The following is a 19,557-nucleotide window of genomic DNA, read 5'->3' as shown; positions in this document are numbered from 1 at the left end:
TTTATAAACGTCTCCCGAATATTTTATACACTCATTTAACTATATGCGAAAAAATTCAAAAGTTTTCAACATTTCATAAGCAAGTAAAAAGATAGTTATTATCGGAACAATAAGTGCAATAAGACATTAAAGATTTACTTTAATAAATTAAAATTTATTTAAATGTCACGTTTATATTTTATTAGTACAATAGTTAACATGAACAATTTGAAATTAAAAAAAAAATTGTACGTGTATAATCACACACACACACACACACACACACACACGCGCGCGCGCGCGCGCGCATTTTTAGTCATAAAAATAAATAATTACATATGGGCAATTTTCTTTTCCATTCCAATTTATCTTCAAACTTAACTTTTTGTAAAAGAAAAAATACAAAAATTATTCTCTTAATTATTTTTTACCTTTTATTGTTATTATTATTATTACACATACAGTTACTGTACAACAGCTACTTTTTTTATAATGGTCAATAGATTATATGAATAAATATCATATTTTATAAATTTCATTTATTTTCGTTATATCAAACAGAAATTTTACAAAAGAAAAAAACTAATATGGATTAATATCCCAGCGAGAAATATTAATGGAATCGACATCGAATTAACATCGAATCGAAATGTATATGAATGTATAAAAAATTAATATATTGATAAATGTGTATATTTATGTCAATATTAATCAATACTTTAGTCTATGATAAAAGAAAAATTACGCTAACGTAAATATATATATAAATAAAATTATATATATATATATACATTCTCATCTACAATTTGTCGATGTAGCATGGACTCGCACCACATCTATTTCACGAGACATGATTTTATCGGCAGTCGCAAAGTAGATATGAATTGTAATTGTCCATGGCTCAATTATAGAACGTTGGTGGCGGTAGTGTATAGCGATTTTTATGGTGTCACGAAAAAGGCCGGCGTGGCCGCTCTCAGGTTCTTCTCTGTCACGACATATCCGATTCGACATTCTTATTCAATTCTATCTATGATACTCGACAACTTCACGCCGCTTTTTTCATTCGCATTCCAATCGCGAGACTTGGGATAAGCCAGTTGGTAGCTGTTTGTTATTATCTTATTATCGCGATAACGATGCACAATCACGTAAATACGTGATTGATCGTTTCAATCGTGACGATAACGACGACGACGAGGACGAGGACGAAAACAAAGGTGCCGCTAAGGCACGCGCAAAACAGCTGATCGACGGAGACTCGTGTACTCCGAGTCACTGCCAGCTACAAGGAATTGGTCCGACGGTCATGGCGGGTTTCGTGCTTCGGATAAAAACGAAATCGGGTCAAAAGGCCGTTCACGGCCTTGCGGCACACGATAAGGTATCGCAGCTGAAGGCGAAACTCGCTGAGCTCACTGGCGTACCAGCCGCTGCTCTTCAGGTCCTCGTCGGCTTTCCACCGAAGCCCGTCGATCTAGACGCGACCGATGCCACGATCGAGCGCGCCGGCATCGTCTCCGGGGACACCCTGATCGTCGAGGAGAAACAGGTTTGTCTCGTCTGTGTGCGTAAGGAGAGTATTTCTTTCCCGAGTGACTGCACATCTATAGATATGGAACATAATTTACGGAATATAAATCATGTTAATTTCATCATAGTCATCATGGAAACTCTTTTCAAAACATGAGATACAAATATAGAATACAATGCCGAAGTATTATAAAAATTTGTATACAAGAATTATAAAGTGAAACTCATGTTTTTATTTTTGCTTTTATTTAAATTCAAATGTATAACGAATAATTTGATCTTAGTCATGTTAAAATTATAATTTTGTTTATCTTACTGAAAGATAATTTAATATTGAAGGTCAGAGAAAAAACTTCTTATATAAACATCAAATGCAGATTGTGTTCAATAGACATGAGCAGAGACTGGACAATCTTGGCCGATCGCATATCATTGATCAGGAGAACTTTGCCAACGTTCCAGGCATTCTGATGAGAAAGGTTGTACCCGCGGACAATTCCTGTCTTTTTACCAGTGTGGGTTATGTTCTAAATGGTAAAAGAAGATTAAAGTTTTAAAATATATATCGTATGGTCATATATATATTCAAAAAAACTTTTTTAAGTTTAAATAATCTGGAAAAATGTTAAGAAAATATATAATTTTTATTTTTAGGATAAATGCAATTTTTAAAATTATGTGATTTGATGAAAGATAGAATAATTTTGATATTTTATAAGAGGAAATTAAATGTTGGACTCAAAAATTGTAAATCATATTAATTATTATTTAATTTACGCTTTTTCAGGAAAAGTTGACACCAGTTGTGCCAGTTTCATGAGAGAAATTATAGCAAATGCAGTAGCGGCAGATCCAAATGAATACTCTGAGGCATTTCTTGGTAGACCCAACGCTGAATACTGTGACTGGATCCTCAAGTCTGATGCTTGGGGTGGCGCCATTGAACTGTCAATCCTATCTAAATTTTACGGATTGGAGATAGCAGTGATTGATAGCATTAATGCAATAATTAATAGATTTGGCGAGGACCAACATTATGCTCAACGAGTCTTTCTTATATTTGATGGGATTCATTACGACCCTCTTTACTTGGAGCCACTCGATGTAAATATTTAATGCCAACGCTTAAAAAGTTTATTTTATCTCAATTTTCTTTTTGTTTATGTTTCGTCAGATAGTTTTTTCTTTTTTAGATATTTAATAAAATGTAATTCTTCTCTTTATTAGGGTGGCAGTATTCAAACAATCTTTCCCATTGAGGATGAAAACATACTATTGGAGGCTGCTCAACTTGCGAAGGAGGCAAGATCAAGTCGTCAGTTTACGGATGTGCAAAAATTCACGCTAATGTGTATCGACTGCAAGATTATGCTGAATGGACAAGCGGCGGCACAGCAGCACGCCAAAGACACGGGACATAAAAATTTTGGCGAAGTAGCAGCATAGCCTTATATCAGCAATCAATATGATCTAATTCTTCGGTGACTATCCTTGACTCTAAACAGTATAGGGCAGTTCTTGACACGATTGTTTCTTACAATCAGAAAATCTTAAAGATCTCAATTTATTGTATAATAATTTTTAATTCAGAAAGGTTTATTATTACAGACTTTTTGTGCTAGAGAATTTGAATGACGAAGAATGCGTGAAAAAAAACGGAGAGGCGTATATTTGTGATATTTTTATAAATTATTACATTCAAATATAAATTACATTGTATAATAATATATTCTAGATAATCAGTAATTATTCTTCAATAAGAATAATTTATTGATATTTTGAATTTTTGTGCAATTTCTTAATAATTTATGCAATTTCTTTTTAATTTATTTTAGAGAAATTGTATTATTTATGAATATTTTATACTGTTTAGGACTGAAGGATTATCGTTTCGCAGCTAAGGATAAGAGAGAGAAAGAGCTAATATCTTTTTCTACTCGAGTGAGACGCTTGCGAATAGTAATATTATTATTAATGCGAATACATTTACAGTGCACTTAAGGATTGTTAATGCGCATAATACAAGTTATTGATTTTGATTAAACATTGTTTATCGATATTCGCGATCCCAAATTGCTTGCCTCGAAAGTCATGTTCCAATTAATCCCTGTAAATATATACGTGCACATATGTATATATATATAAAATTATCCCATTCATCATTTATTTTATAATGTTAATTTTCCGTTTTGTAGAATTATTTATTTGTTTAGATAAATATTTAGATCTCTTACCTCTCAAAATTAGATAAATTTACACTGTTTCGATTCCTTTTAGTCTAAAAAGAAAGATTTAGAAAGAAAAAATCATCGCTCGGCACTCAGAAAGTAATAACTAAGCGTTAAAGTTGATGTTTAAAAAAAATGTGCAAGACGAATATTAGGTTTGTTAGTGTTGCTTGCGTTTCTTGTATTTGAGTTCTCATTCTTTCTTCTTCGCCTATCTGACAAACGCGGCTAATATTAGAATCTTAGATAATCAGAAAAGCGCAATATTTAAAGGAATTGTCAAAAGAAATAATGGCGGTCAAGGTTTACATATGTTATTTCTTTAACAGAGTGCGATTCCCATAACAGTGTTCTTAGACCACAAGAAAATAGTGATCTTTTGGAGATTATAGTATATATCAAGATTTATAAATTCTGAATTAATAATTCTTATTCTAAATTCAAAGAGCAAAGAAAAAGAAAATCTTTATAGGACATTTATTAAGCCGTTTAGTGACGCAAAGGTAATAATATCATATATTTCTATATAAAGAATATTTATATACTACTGTGATCAAATATAAACGAGATTTTTGTTATAGAGTGAAAATTTTTTATTTATTCTTCAAAATCAAATTCGTCGCCTTCAAAATAATCCTCTCCCGATGCAATACACTTATGCCAACGCTTTTTCCAATCCTCGAAACACTCTGAAAACTCTTCTTCCGGAATGGCCTTCAATACCTTCTTCGTTTCGGCTTGTATCTCCTCAATCGATTCAAAACGGTGTCTCCGGAGCGGTCTTTTGAGTTTACTGAATAGCCAGAAATCACACGGTGCTAAATCAGGCGAATACGGTGGTTGTGGAACGATATGGGTCGAGTTTTTGGCGAAATGGTCACGAAAAACCAGTGCAGTGTGAGATGGCGCATTATCGTGGTGCAAAAACCATGAGTTGTCTGTCCATAAATCTGACCTCTTGAGGCGAATAGCTTCACGCAAACGACGCATAACACTCAAATAATATTCCTTGTTGACAGTTTGGCCCGGCGGAAGGAATTCATAATGCACCACATCACGATAATCGAAGAAAACTGTTAACAAAACCTTGATTTTTGAGCGACTTTGGCGCAATCTTTTTGGTCTTGCCTCACCTTTTGCACGATATATTGCTCGATTGGTCGGTTGTTTCCGGGTCGTACGCATAGATCCAAGTCTCATCTCCAGTTATCATGCGTTTCATCTTGTCCTGGTAGTCAGAAATCATTGTTTCACACCCTTCAACGCGACGCTGTTTTTCCAAAAAATTGAGTGTTTTCGGAACCAAACGAGATTTGACTCTTCTCAAGCACAAATGGTCTTTCAAAATGGTCTGGACTGATCCAAATGTTTACAGTATCGGCAAGTTCTCTAATTTTCAATCGACGATTTTGAAGCACCAAATCCTTGATTTGCTTCACGTGTTGTTCATCAATTGATGTTTTTGGTCGTCTTTGATGTGGTTCGTTTTCTACGCTTTCTCAACCATCTTTCAACATTTTATACCAGTCAAATACTCTTGATCTTGACAGAGCCTGGTCACCAAAAGCCTTCTGCAACATTCTGAACGTTTCAGTAGCAGAAATTTTATTCCGCAAACAAAATAAAATACAATTTCTTTGCCCAACAGAATCACACATCGTAAAAATCGAAAAAAATACTTTTGGATATTCACAAAAACGAGCGTTCACTTCATTAAACAAATGAAGAGAATGACATGAAATTTCACACAGATGTCAAAGACAGTATTACCAATTTAATCAAAAAAATATTTGTTAGAATCGATGAACCCGCGCAGTTTAAATTTAAAAATCTCGTTTATATTTGATCACAGTAGTATAAAGAATAAAATTGGTCCGTTTTTTGTAGCTCAACTAGTGCACACTCATTACATTTAAAATAAAATAACTGTATAGATAAAATAGATTTGAAGTTTGACAAAAGCGAGATAAAAAATTTTAATGCAGCCCAGTGCACGAACAGAAAATAAACCTAATAAAATATATTTTGCTTAAGAGAAAAATTTTAGAAATAAATTTTTTCCTCCTTCCAAAGATCAATAACGTTTTTAATAAATGGATAAAAAATGGCAAAAGATAGAAATAATAAAAATAATAAAAAAATTAAATTAATAAGATCTTGATTGCGTATCTGGTTGAATATTCAAGTATATAACACTTATAAAGCGAACAAAAAAAATCACATTTAAAAATACTTATCAAAAAACGTACCGTTCAAAATAAAGATTCGCGCGACTATCCGTAGAAGTGGCGGAATCAAATAAGAAATCACTACAGAGATTGCGCTTCTGATTAATCTAGAACTAGCCAATACCATTCTCAAACATTGCAGCTAGGAACATTTTCGTTCTTACGAAAGGAAAAAAGTCCCCACGTCTTCACGAGATCGTGGCGCATCGAGCGAAGAAGGCGAGAATTGCAATCGGCGCGTTTCCATTGAAGATTATCCGAGTTGCTCAGCTCTCTGACAATCAGTACGTTAGCAGCCGTGATAGCCGTTGGTCAGTCGGTTGGTTGGTTGTTCGGTCAATCAGTCAGTCAGTCATTCGTTATGCCTGTCGTTGCGTAAACACATAGCTCGCGCGCCGTGTACACTACATCTACACTCGTGCGTGCACACAAAACACACGCCCGTCGCCGAAAAACGAGCGAGCCTTTCGGGGTTCCGCTCGACGTCTCTCGTCGCGCGCGAGTGCCGTCCGTCGGGGTATGTCGTCGCCGGGGGGCCGTGCAAAGCGGTAAAATGTTGCTGTTGGCCGATCGAGATCGTCCGCTGACAAATAGGTGAAGATGGAAGATGACGCTGACCTCAGGGAACAGTTGTTTCACAATACCGTGCGCGAGAACATTGTGAGTATCATCGCGGACTCTCCCCTCAGCCCAGCGAGGATTTTCACGGTCGAGTTTGCCGCGTCGTCTTCACGCGTAAAATAAAATAAAAATCGACCCTCAAACGCGAAATGGACTGGCGAAGATTTGCGCCAGTCTTGCTTCGGGAATGTCGTTTTTTTATGATAGACGAACTTGTGGAGCTTCCAGGAGGAGGTCGATGTCGTGTGTATCTTGGAAATTAGAGAAATAAGGAAATTAAACTGGATTTTGATATATAAAATTCAAGATACTCTCAATGAATTTCCTCACTTTAGTAATTTTCACTTCGTTTACGTAATTGACTCGCTGGAGCTTTCAGGGCGTCACATCTGGGGATCGATTGTGTATCTTGAAGGGAAAATTGAGGACATTTGCCGGGACATCTGCGACTTTACTTGTCAAAAATCTAATGAATTTCCTCACTTTTGTAACTTTTATTTTGTTTCAAGATACACAACTTTGACTCGATTTAATTGACTGGAGCTTCCAAGCGTCGTATCTGAAGGGTCGATTGTATCTTTTTGGTCTATTTTTTCTAACTGAACTAGTGTACACCCTGTGTACACTTAAAATAAAAAAAATATATATTTGAAGTTTGATAAAAAGGACACGAGAAGGAAAATTTTAGTGCAATCCTCTAATGCAAAAGCAGAAAACAGATCTCTTGAAGCGATTATAGTAAAAATTATAAAATGAGGAAATTTATCGAAATATCTGCGACTTTACATATCAAAATGTAATAATAAATTTCCTCACTTTTAATTTTCATCTCGGTTCAAGATACACAATTGACCTCTCGATTGCGACGGAGTGCATGATAAACTCGGGGTTTCCCGAACGCGAAGTTCGTTTTATGGCGCAAAGCGTGAGCATCACGCGGATTCGAGCCATCCCTGGCTTGTTGATCGCGCAGAAAACGGGCGCGATCATCAAGCTTGAGATTAACGGAGCGATATTAAAGTCGAATCGAGGCCACATTTGTTCGCTCGCTCGCACGCGTTAATCGCGAAAATGAGCCCTCGTCACATGCGGGCAGAACGTTATCGCGGCCGTCGGAAGCGCCTCCGATAATTCCGCCGCCGCTTGTCGACGTGGACCACTGACGAGCGAGGTCTACTTGTTTTGTTTATCGAATCGAGCGTTCGTTCCCGATCGATCGTATCAGCGCGAGCGTTTAAATGTACAGGGAAATCTTGTATATTTACAAGTCGAGTACGTATTTATAAGCCAATAAGGCAAGGGAGATAGGGAGGGTAGGGGAAGAGAATTTTATTTCAGAAAACGTGAAACACACACACACACACACACACACACACACACACACACACACACACACACACACACACAACGAGATTTTCTGCCAAAACGGAAGAGACGATGTCCTCTCTTTTTCACACCTTCTCCGCAGATGTTTTATAAATAAAAATCTGCCGAGCGTTTGTTTATTAATATTCCTTCGTTTATTTCAGCTTAGTTTTGCCGAGTGTGAATCTCGATACAAAAATGAATAACTCGGAAAGATACTTCTCGGTCAAGGCAAAATTTTTGACGACTAATGACATTAGTCATTTCAACAAAAAATTATTTTCAATCGGACGATGTGCTTCTTATAGATTTTTGAATTTTGCTAAAAATGCTGCTGCAAGCCAAATTTTTCCAGCACGTTAAGTTTCCAAAATAATTGAGATTATTTAATATGCAATAAATGTATTTTTTGCGAAATTTGAAGCTAAATTTTTTGACCACGTCCAAAATTTTTGTTTAATTCAAAATAATTAAAAAAGATATTTTTTTTTATAAACTAGTATTATCTTTAGTGAATATATATTAATGCAAGGTACATATATTCTGCTTTCGTCAGACCAATTACGTGCCGTTACTTTTAACGGTCTCGGAACATGGTAGTCCAAAGCCGGAACTGTATATTCCCCTCTGATAAATCGATAATCAATTTAACGACGTCGTTTAGAAATGAATAAAACGAGACTCATTATTTGTGGTGGATTCAATTACAGAGAAATTGTTGGAAAGACGACGGTCTACGGCAAAATATTACAGTTCACAAATTGGACGACGATCCCCCGAAATCTGGAACACGAGACATCACAAGATTCTGTCGAATCTTCAGATTCTTATCTGGAACTTCTTCGTCTCTTTCGTTCTCTGTAGATGCGAAATCTAGCGAGTCCGGTGGAATTTCAATCGGACGACGCGACGTCTCGGCAAGTGCGTTCACCCTGCGTCGAATGCGTCTCGCAAATTGCTGTCGCGCTGAGGAAACGGGCCTTCCCGTCGCCCGGCGAACGGAGGACGACGTCGACTTTGTTTTGCGGATTCCTGGCATGACGACGCCTGGCAAACCGGTCGCCTCATCGAGAATTCCGCGCGAAATGTCGAAGACACCTGGATGGAAAGGAAGCATGTAGGAGCATGAAAGAGAAATATGCACGAAAGAAAAATTGCCGATTGTTACAACATTCTCTATAATTGGAAGTGAAATGTATATGGATTCAAGTTGATATTATAAGATTGATTTTATATCGAGTGTAACTCTTGAAACGTGTCTATTTTTACGATTTTTACAACCGTAATTCTTACGATAAGTAACATTTGATTAAAATTATCCTCATGTATAGAAGAATTATCGTTCTCTTTTAATGGAATCTGCAGAACAGCAAGATTGAGAGATTTATAGGATATATTTGCATGATACAGCACTGAGAATCAGTTTCATTGCAATATAGAATAAACAGCTTTACCATCAAGAAAAATCTTCACGTATAATAAAATGCGTTATATTATGACGTTTATTATACGTATTTTTAATATGATTGTGGATAATTATGAATAAAGCTTGTAAAGCTTTATCTTCATAGGATTTGAGGATTCTATCCTTTATTTTTAAAAATAACATTTAAAACAAAGCATTTTTATTATGATTACAGAAATTGTTAGAAATAATCATTACGATTACAAACATATATCTGCTCACTATAGTTGAGGCTATCATATCACTTTGAGAATCTGTGCTCATCATAACTATCTTATATGGATGTAGGCTAAAAATAATATTATTGTTCTGTTATCATAAACCAAATCTGTTCTTTGCAAAACAAGAAATATAAAATATAAGAAGAAAGTTTGGAATAGAAGAAAAAAATATAAGGCGTAAGAAAGAGAAAGAAATATAAAGTAAAGAAAGAAATATAAGAAAAATATAAAGTATAAGAAAAAATAAAGAAGTATAATGAAAAGGAAAAAAGTATGAGGCGTAAGAAAGAAAAATAAAATAAAGAGATATAAGGAAAACATAAAATACAAGAGAGAAATATAATAAAAAAAATATATAATAAAAAGTACAAAAGAAGAGAGTCAAATATATAAATATTACACATGAAAAGTATAAATTACTAAATTATTATAATTTATACGTATCTCTTTCAAGATCTTTCTTTTTTCTTCTCTGACAGCGAGAAAGTACATTAGAAGAAAGATTTAAATATAGCGAATGTCTCAGTTGTCTAAAGTAATTAAAAACCATTCTTGCAGGATTACAATCGGGTATCTACGCGTGATTAGATAGGCACGTTTACGAGCTACCTGGTTTCTTCAATACCATTCTTCAACTTTTATCTCTCTGGAAAGTTATCGTGAAAGCATGTTCCACTTCTTTTTCTCGTGGCGACCCGCCAAGTGATCTGATCGCTTCGTTTCCGCGTTTAGTCAGCCAATGCCCGGAAGCAGTCACTGTGTCCACAAGCGAGAAAGAAGATGATTACGAAATAAAGGCGATAAAGTCGTGATGTTAACACAAATACGACATTACGACAAATTTATTATCGCGAGAATCGGAATTTCACAAAGGAACGATTTAATTAATGTGGGAAAGGCGCGAATTGGTATCGGAGATTCCCGCGAATTTCGGAGAAATTGCGTCAAGTTTTATCATAAATGAATTTACATTATGAAAGAATTTACATTTTTCCTTTTTTATCTCAGATTTAATTAGTTTCCTTCGTTGCAGTTTAATCTTCCTTCGCGACTCGATACACAGAAAAAAAATCTCAATCTTAAATGAAAACAAATAATATTTTCATATATAAGCAAAAATATTATCTTCTGAAAGATCATTTAGTCTTGATTTAATTAAATTTGTGTCGATACGAGATATTACTTTTGCTCAACTCGAAACCCGAAAGATCTTATGAAGATTATAACACTCTTCATAGATGAAAATATATGATCTTGGTTCAAGACTAATTTTTTTTTTTTTTTCTATGTACATAAATTAGAATGCAAATGTTGACGCATGTTACGGCGCATTGTTCTCGTGGAAGCTCGACTTTGTCTCTCTTCCGTCTCTATTCTCGGCGAGCGAGGTGGTGCTGCCAGGAACCACGCCAGCTGAAAATGTCTCGCACGTGGCTGTCCAACTGTAATTATACGCGCTCAGTTATTACACTCCCTGGGAATTAATGGGCCGTTGATTATGTACGTAATAACTATGTATGACGATATAACATCGACATACGCGCGATACAGTCAAACGCGCTCGGTCGGCGGTTGAATAAATAAGCGAGGGCTAAGTGAGGAGGGTATCGATCGGGGAGATGATTAATAAATGAAACCGAAACGCCCCGTTAAGCGAGACAATGGACGGTTGGTCATTGTTGAGCAATTCGATCCGTTACCCACGGGCAACGTCGTTTGTTATCGTGCAATGGCGCCTAAGAATAGAAAATCACGGAGCTTGTTTGTTACATTAATTAAGGAACTAATCTAGTACGTGAGCTATTAATAAAAGAATATTAGAAAGGAACTAATTAAATATTACCAAGATTAGATAAATTGATTTTTGTGTAACCAAGTTGGGTCACAGTTAGATGGCCTACAAAATTGAGTCAGTTACGTTATGATTAAGTTAAATGAAAAGTTAATTTTAAAGAGTTATTTTAAAACTATTTATATTAAATTAAAACGTAATTTTTTTTTTTTAATTTGATTACCCTAAGCGATAAAATAGTTACGATACGTACGAACATAAAATTTTAATTATAAAAAAAAGTTAGAAAATTAAAATTACGTTAGTTTAAAATTAGTTAGTTAGTTTAGAATTTAAAGAATAATTAATTGAATTAAAAAAAATTAATGTCTTTGAAATTGAGTTAAGCTAAAAGTTTATATTAACTATTTAATTTTTAAGTAACTAACTAATTACTATTTTAAATATATTACTATTAATAAGAATATAAATTAACAAAGAAAAACTGATTAAGTGTTACAACTCTAGGAATAATTCTGAAAAATCTATTTTTACAATATTTACAAATACCGTATATTTACAACTGTCAATATTTACAAAATATACCGCAACAGACGGAAAAAAGCGACGGAGTTTAAAGTTTAAAGTTTTAGTCGCTAGTATGGCTTCGTTTGCCGATGTATTTCCTGTATTTTCTGATGTTAGAAGTATTCCGCTAATTACCGTGAGTGATTGCGAATGGTGTTCAGCGATAATTTACGTAACGATTGTGTCTCAACAATTATCAGACATCGAGTTTCAATTATCGCGAATCAAACAAATTTTTCCACGTCTCTGTCTTTGCACGTGAAATGCCTCCGCGACTATCAATTATCGCTTTAAAGTACATATTGTGTAATACAACTGTATAACTTACGAATCAAATTTGCAATAATTGAAAAAGCTCGTGATATTTAAAAAGATCTAATACATTGTATGACCGATCGTTATATTATAATTTAATTATTATAATAATTTTCTATTGAATCCAGTAACTTTAAAGTCACATATCCATGTATTCTTAAATTTTACCTTATTTGCATGTTTTCTTCGGAAAAATACCGGAAAAAAATTAAGCTATAAAGAATGAAAAATTTCATAGTATTCAAGTATTTGTAACATGCAAAAATTGCTTTTGAATAAATTAACAAGAAAATTTTCTCATAATTCTTACTCTACAAATAAGATTACCTTGTGGAAATTGGGTCATCATTCACATGTTATCTAATCTATTATCAGCCATTTATTTCAGAGATACCAGAAAACTATCTCTTATTAATAATTTATTATATATAAAATATTAATTATATGTAAAATATTAATACATAAATATATGTACTTTTTTATTTCTTATATTTCATTATATTTATTATATTCAAAATAGTGAATAGCGCACATAATTTGAATATCGTTGTATATAAAAATAGAAGAATAATAAAACGACACATGTATATACGTTTATCATGCAGATACATGTATTAACATGCTGTTAAAAACATAATTGTGTCCTTGCAGATATTCCTGCTGCTTTTCTTGTTGCTGTACATCTCAAGTTATGCGCTGATTGCGCGCTTCAGACGCCGGGATCGCGAAGATTACCTGTCGGTGGACGAAGATGAGGCCACCGTGTACAGGATCAGCCTCTGGCTGTGTACGGTTGCCCTCGCAGTTTCCATTGGCGCGACCCTTCTACTTCCGGTGTCTATCGCTAGCAATGAGGTTCTCATTCTCTATCCGAAGAGCTACTACGTCAAGTGGCTCAATAGTTCCCTCATCCAAGGTAAAGTCAAATCATCTGAAGAAAGATGTAATACGAGTTACTTGAAATATATAAAATGCGCACGTAGATAGAAAGATAGGATGAAGAGATTAATAAATAAATAGAGTAGTTTATTTTCTTCTGGCATAATTGCTTAAAAATAATCGCATTTTAATTTAAGATATCAAAATTATAAAAAATTAATATTAAAATAAAAAGGTGAAATATAAAAGGATGAATTAACTTTAAGAGATTTAAACGAAAGTAAAATATAAAAAGGTAGGATAAATCCTAGAATATTTCGTTTTAATTCACTCGTATATATATATATATATATATATATATATATATATATATATATTAAAATTTATTAATGCTATCGAAAAGCATAGGAGATAAAAATTTTAAGACGAATATGACCAATTGACAGTCTATTCTTTTGTAAATTAAAAAAAAGATATTTATTTACATATTTATAAATTTAAAAAAATATTCATTTATATTATAATCAAATAAATAAATACCTCCTTTACATATTCCATAAACATCGTATTACATCGTAACATCGTAACAAGATTAATTTCCGACAGGTCTGTGGAATCACGTGTTCCTGTTCTCGAATCTGTCACTTTTCGTGTTTCTGCCTTTCGCCTATCTCTTCACGGAGTCGGAAGGTTTCGAAGGCCATAAAAAAGTAAAACGAGATTGATTCCTAGTAATAGTCTCCGTAACCCCTTTGTAACCATCTCGTGATTGTAGGGCGTGATGGCGAGGGTATACGAGACGGTGACAGTTCTCTGTCTCTTGGGTGCTCTCGTTCTGGGAATGACCTACGTCCTGTCGGCCCTGTTGGATTATCAAAACTCAAGTTTACACACGTTGCTCAGTGAGTATTGACATCTCAAGTATGAGATCGTATCTTGTATATAGTTTATATATACGAGAACGATAAAATTATATGATATGAAATGAGAATATCGACATGATATGAGGTATGATCTGCTTTACAGATTTATGGAGTTACTATTTACCTTTCTTGTACTCCTGCGTTTCATTTGTCGGCGTAGTGATGTTATTGGGTAGGTATCATACATTTTCATGTAATTCCAATACCCATGTGGCAGAAAGAAATCAATTTGTAATATTCTTTAAGCGCGTTAATAAAATCTCAAAAGATCTATCTTCTAATTCGTAAATTATTTTACTTTCAGTATGTACTCCAGTGGGATTCGTACAACTGTTTGACGTAGTGGGGTCGTTTCTCGTTAAACCCCAGTTTCTGAAAAACCTAGATGATGAGTTCTTCGCGTATAGATTAGAAGAGGACTGTATTCGCAGAAGGTAATAATTCTTCTCTTTATATTTAAAATTTATAGATATTGAATATTGTAAAACGCATGGATTTTAATATTGAAATGTATAATCGTTGTAATAATGATAGCAATAGTAATAAAAAGAATATTTTTTTCTTTTTGAATTAATTTATATTCAATAGGAAAAAGTATTTTGTATATATAATTCCATTTAGGTTGCAGCATGTGAAAATCACAGGAAAGTCGTACGTATCGCCGGCGCCAATGTCACCGGCATCGAGTTGCGGTTGGTCGATACAAGAGGAGGACGAGTCGCTATTGTGCATTAATCCGGGTCTGCTCTGTCTAAGGAACGGTGCTCTGCAGAAAGGCCTTTTTCAACGATTAGAGGATGTTAAGAACCGGCGACAATTATTAGATCAGCAGCGAAGAACCTGGTGGGTTCGGCGTACATTACTTTACCCAGTAGCAATGTTGACATTGCTATTTCTATCTACCGCCACGGCCCTATTAGCGGTGCAAAACACCATAGAGTTGCTGATAGGCATTAAGGCGCTGCCGTTGAGCACGAGGGTTTGTATACGTTCCTTTCTTCAAACTGCCTTAAAAAAGTTCATGAAGTTTATTTCATAAAAAGAACCTAATTTATTTCAAAAAATGTATTCCATGGATAAATCATCTTGATAATTATATTTCTTGTTTTTCTTCTTCTTTATTTAATATGAATGCTAATTTTATTTTAATTTGCAAAGACGTGGTCTTTTTCATTTCAACAGCAATTTACGCTCGGCATCAGCTCCCTGTCCAAGCTTGGACCCGTCGGTGCGGCTATCGAAGTAGCAGTGATCCTTTACTTGGCCGTAACCAGCGCGATCGGCCTGTATTCCTTACCAGGCGTGAAAAATGTTCAACCAAGGTTTCGCTCCACGCCGCTCACCCATATCATCGCGAACTGCGCCCTTTTACTTGTGCTCAGTTCGGCGTTACCGCTTTTATCGCGAATACTAGGTAACATTATATGTTTCTTAATAAAAAATGTCAAAGAATAAATAATTCCCAAGTTACGATAAAGAACACAGAATTTGCAAGTTAATCGTAAATAAAGGACTTGTTGGAGAAAAGTATTTCCGAAATGTGGAACTTCGTATAATTAACATTTCATTATCGCCGAATTGTGTGCTTATGTTTCTTTCTTGTTTGTATTTTCTTCAGGATTGACAAATTTCGATCTGTTGGGTGATTTCGGACGCATCGAGTGGCTTGGTAACTTTAAACTTGTGCTCTTTTACAATTTAATCTTCGCAACAGCGGCGATAGGCTGTCTGGCCACTAAGTTCACAGCGACCGTACGCAAAGAAATCTGCGCCCGTTTAAGAAGCAGTCTGCTCGGCATCTTCAAAACTACCAGCATCGCCACCGAAGCGAAGAAATATTCACCGTCATCAGGGATATTGTCTACAAAAGAAGATTAGACTGATTCGTTATATTATTATATAATTAATATAAACAAAGAGAGAGAAAAGAGACGCCGGGACCTTGCGAAAGTTTGCTTGGTTTTTACGTTCTTGCATGCCGTAGAATTACAGAAAATTCTCGAGCTTCTCGAAAACGCGAGGAATTTATGTAGGAATAATTTCAGTTCTCGAGTTTAAAAATCTTTGCGTCAATCCGTCAATACTCTTGAACTCTTAAATTCCTGAATCGTTAAATTCTTATGTGTTCGTGCTCGAGATGCTATTCTCGCGTTTTCGAAATTCTGAAACTGTGTGGCTTTTAATTTTTTAAGAATTTTTGAATCTAAATATATGACAATATATTTAAATATATAATGGCGCTTTGCATCGTGTCTGAGAAATTGGCTTCTCCAAGAAATTGAATAGATTTTGTGAAGTTTCTCCACATTAGCAAATCACCGGCGAATTATTCGTTAGTGACTCTTAAATGTAATTTGGAGCGTCCTTTTCTTACACCTAGACACTCTTTTATTCTTTTATATTTGGTGTATTTTTACTCACACCATCAAATATTGTTGCACTGAAGAGCCGACGAAACTTTCGTGAGAGCCTAAAAGTTATCGCTTCGACCCGAGTAAGCGAATGCTAGTGATTATTTGTAATTAAAATGCGTGAGGCCAGTCAAAGATGTAGCTCAGTAAAGACAACGAGGCGATCACATAATGCGTAGCGCTAAAAAAATATTTATTTATTACATTTAATACTATTTTTAAGAATATATTTATGTCCGGATTCAAAATGAGGATCCAGCATATCGAACGAATGTATATGTATTTGTGTCTCAAGCGAATTAACGGATGTGAGGAGGATTGTAAGGAGGATGCGATTAACATTTAGCTTATGTAGAGTGTTTGGCAAAAATCCTCCGTGGAAAGAAATCTTCGATGAATGTTTATTTGCCTTTAAATACCCCCATTTTACAATCTCCAGTCGTTGTACATTAGAAAAAAATACAATTTCAACTTATGTAATAAGTTTTAATGACTGTTTGAAGTAAAAAAAACCTAAGAAATATTAGCTAGATTGAAACATAAAAGCGTATGGAATTGTTTAATGACGTCTCACGCAAAATATGAAATGTTCTTAGACTGAATGAATTGCAATAAATTGAGATTTTAGGAGAATTATACTATAAATATACTCTGTATAAAGTGTGTACACATCATACAACAAATTGCACTATTAAGATATTCGCGATGGAATGAAGTAAACTGTTTTATATAAACAGAGAGATAGAAATTATGAAATTTCAAAAATATCTTTTTTAAAAAAATCGCCTTGAAGCCTTTGAATGATGTCATAGACAACAGTTTTTTCATTTTACAATATTCCATAAATATAAAGACTCAGTTTATTTATTACATTAGACGAAAATTTTCTATCAAAACATTAAGACAGTCTATGCTTTATGTATCTCTAAATCTGTCATTTTTACAGATATCTATCATAGACATTTTTTAATCATAAGCGGCTTTGTCATGCCGTTATAATTTATCCTCTCTCGTTTTAATTTATCCGTTTTAATTATATAATAACATACGAAGAAAATAACGAAATATCCTTAGTCTTTTATATTTACACTTTCAAAACTGTACAAAGTGAAATTAAATAGACATATAATTCATAAATTGTATCAATCTTTTTATTAATATCACATTCAGTCAAATTCACGTGTGCATTACTCGGCTGGAACCAACTTAAACCTGTATAATGTTCCGAGAACAAAATTCAAGCCAATACCACGTCGCACAATCGTGAAACAGCCCGGCTTCGATATATCTACTACCGTGGAACCAACTCGGTGCCGATCGTCTCGTCGTTTTTTCTTTACACCATAGAAAATGCCATCAAGTTTCGGCCATAACTCACTGAACTCGTTCGGATGTAGACTGCTCGGCTGACCGCTAACATTGGCACTGGTGAGCGCGAGTGGACCGACAGTCTGGGCGACACTGCGTATGAATTTGTCGTTGGGTACACGGATACCAACAGTGTCGAGGCCAGGATTGAGGGCCGGATTCAGAGCAGACGTGCGTCGCAGACATATGGTGTATGGTCCAGGGAGCAGGTTTAGCAGCATATAAGGTGGTATATCGTCCACAATACCCCATGTACCCACGTCTTTAACACTACTCAGACAGATCGCCAATGGTTTCCTTTCTTCTCGTTGCTTGATTTCGTATAATCGCTGAATGGCATCTGAATTGGAAGCCAAACATGCCAGACCATACACTGTGTCTGTTGGCACTGCGATCACTTTGCCTTGTCCAAGAAGTTCTGCTGCCATCGCGATGCTTCGGTTGCCACCGCAGAAGATATGTTTCTCTTCTGGTCCGAGTAATTCCATTTCCTTCTTGGCTTTGTTAATATAAACTTTCATAGGGCCCAGCGAACGTGGAGTCATAATATGTCGAATACTTGTTACATTCCACACCTGTAAATAAAAAATACAAATTCAAGCTCATAATAGTAATAATAATAAAGGATCAAAACCGTTAAACAAGCAAATAAGATACCAATGTGTGTATAATGTTTATTAGAAAATAAAATCGAATCGAATAAAATTTTCCTCGAAAAGAATGTTTTGGAATATAATCCTAAAATTACATCAACTTCATTCGTCGACTGCAGATTATATATACGTTTTTCTACTTAGATGATTAGATAGTTAGATGACTTGCATTCTTTTTTTCTAACCTAATTCTAATTCCATGTGCTACTCTATCTTTTTAATACATTTATGTATATCCTTTTCTTTTCCTAGGACAAAACCTGCAGTAAACTAACGTCCACTCGCTCTCTCTTGGTTTCGCTTCTAATTAAAATACTGCACGTTGTAGGAGTGACAATGAATTGGAATCAATTCAAATCTGATTGTTTGTGCCTGAAGCATCTAAAAAAGCGTCATATGACCAAGTTACCTGCGAGTCTAGTCGACCCGCCACGTGTAAGCACAAGCGTGATCGCAGCATCGGTAGAAGAGCGTCATAGGTTCGTCGGCTGATCGAGTCTGTAGCTGCTTGAAATAGGCGCGCGGATGCGAGCACTTAGGGCATCGCTCGTCCGTCGACTCCACGCCTAGCCATGCTGACTCGGCGTCGAGGATGTCGGCGCGCTTCTTGCCCGTGAAGTACGTGCGCGAAGTCACCGGAATCGTTATCGGGTAGATGTACGGACACGTGGGACACGCGAACCGATTGCCCGTCGGATCCTCTCGGAATCTGAGAAGATTCGCGCAATACGGACAGAATCGCAATACCATTCTTCACCCCTCACCGAATCTTGTGCACCGCATGTCTTACGAATATGTATATAAAAAACACAAGATTCGTTCCTGACGCACGATGACATCCGGCATTTCGATTGCAGTGATTCAAATGACGAATACGTAAAAAGATATCTCACTATCCTCGTTTCGCTCAATCGATTAATTATCCCATTAGAATTCACCAATCGTATTGAGATGATAAATAGATAATAGATGATAAATTTAATGACAAATGCAATTGGTCAATTCCAAT

The 19,557-nt window shown here is 35.2% G+C and overlaps 5 protein-coding genes and 1 long non-coding RNA gene across 7 annotated transcripts; 2 read left to right on the top strand and 4 right to left on the bottom strand.

Moving 5' to 3' along the window:
• The first annotated feature begins 930 nt into the window (after positions 1–930).
• Yod1 (Yod1 deubiquitinase) lies at positions 931–3,571 on the top strand. 2 transcript variants are annotated; one of them, XM_011643819.3, is made up of 5 exons: positions 931–1,531; positions 1,890–2,046; positions 2,300–2,616; positions 2,740–2,993; positions 3,386–3,571. In XM_011643819.3, the coding sequence occupies exons 1-4, from the start codon at positions 1,289–1,291 to the stop codon at positions 2,956–2,958; spliced, it is 936 nt and encodes a 311-aa protein (XP_011642121.1). In that variant the 5' UTR covers positions 931–1,288; the 3' UTR covers positions 2,959–2,993; positions 3,386–3,571. The 2 variants fall into 2 exon arrangements, with proteins under 2 accessions (XP_011642121.1, XP_088933071.1); XM_089076945.1 differs by having other exon boundaries at positions 932–1,531; positions 2,740–3,571.
• LOC148936578 (uncharacterized) lies at positions 2,691–7,741 on the bottom strand. Its single transcript, XR_016139286.1, has 2 exons — positions 6,920–7,741; positions 2,691–6,840 (listed from the first exon to the last, which is right to left on the bottom strand). It is a non-coding gene; the product is annotated as an uncharacterized LOC148936578 (long non-coding RNA).
• lili (LMBR1-like protein lilipod) lies at positions 6,195–17,664 on the top strand. Its single transcript, XM_011643824.3, has 9 exons — positions 6,195–6,628; positions 12,966–13,230; positions 13,800–13,903; positions 13,969–14,095; positions 14,220–14,288; positions 14,421–14,550; positions 14,738–15,095; positions 15,299–15,530; positions 15,735–17,664. Exons 1-9 carry the CDS (start codon positions 6,569–6,571, stop codon positions 15,992–15,994), a joined length of 1,605 nt encoding a protein of 534 aa, XP_011642126.2. The 5' UTR covers positions 6,195–6,568; the 3' UTR covers positions 15,995–17,664.
• Positions 8,277–11,501, bottom strand: LOC148936577 (uncharacterized). The gene is made up of 2 exons (XM_089076947.1): positions 10,250–11,501; positions 8,277–9,052 (listed from the first exon to the last, which is right to left on the bottom strand). Exons 1-2 carry the CDS (start codon positions 10,266–10,268, stop codon positions 8,709–8,711), a joined length of 363 nt encoding a protein of 120 aa, XP_088933073.1. The 5' UTR covers positions 10,269–11,501; the 3' UTR covers positions 8,277–8,708.
• On the bottom strand, positions 16,905–18,440 carry Tcs1 (Threonyl-carbamoyl synthesis 1). Its single transcript, XM_089076946.1, has one exon. The coding sequence runs from the start codon at positions 18,438–18,440 to the stop codon at positions 17,715–17,717; it is 726 nt and encodes a 241-aa protein (XP_088933072.1). The 3' UTR covers positions 16,905–17,714.
• Polr3K (RNA polymerase III subunit K) lies at positions 18,330–19,474 on the bottom strand. Its single transcript, XM_011643820.3, has 2 exons — positions 18,958–19,474; positions 18,330–18,470 (listed from the first exon to the last, which is right to left on the bottom strand). The coding sequence occupies exon 1, from the start codon at positions 19,296–19,298 to the stop codon at positions 18,966–18,968; it is 333 nt and encodes a 110-aa protein (XP_011642122.2). The 5' UTR covers positions 19,299–19,474; the 3' UTR covers positions 18,330–18,470; positions 18,958–18,965.
• Positions 19,475–19,557: the final 83 nt, after the last annotated feature.

The sequence above is a fragment of the Pogonomyrmex barbatus genome, unplaced genomic scaffold, assembly GCF_055798465.1.
Source record: "Pogonomyrmex barbatus isolate J1 unplaced genomic scaffold, ASM5579846v1 scaffold2, whole genome shotgun sequence".
Lineage (NCBI taxonomy): Eukaryota > Metazoa > Arthropoda > Insecta > Hymenoptera > Formicidae > Pogonomyrmex > Pogonomyrmex barbatus.
Note: the sequence above shows the minus strand (reverse complement) of the source record. Positions and strands in the feature narration are given on the sequence as shown.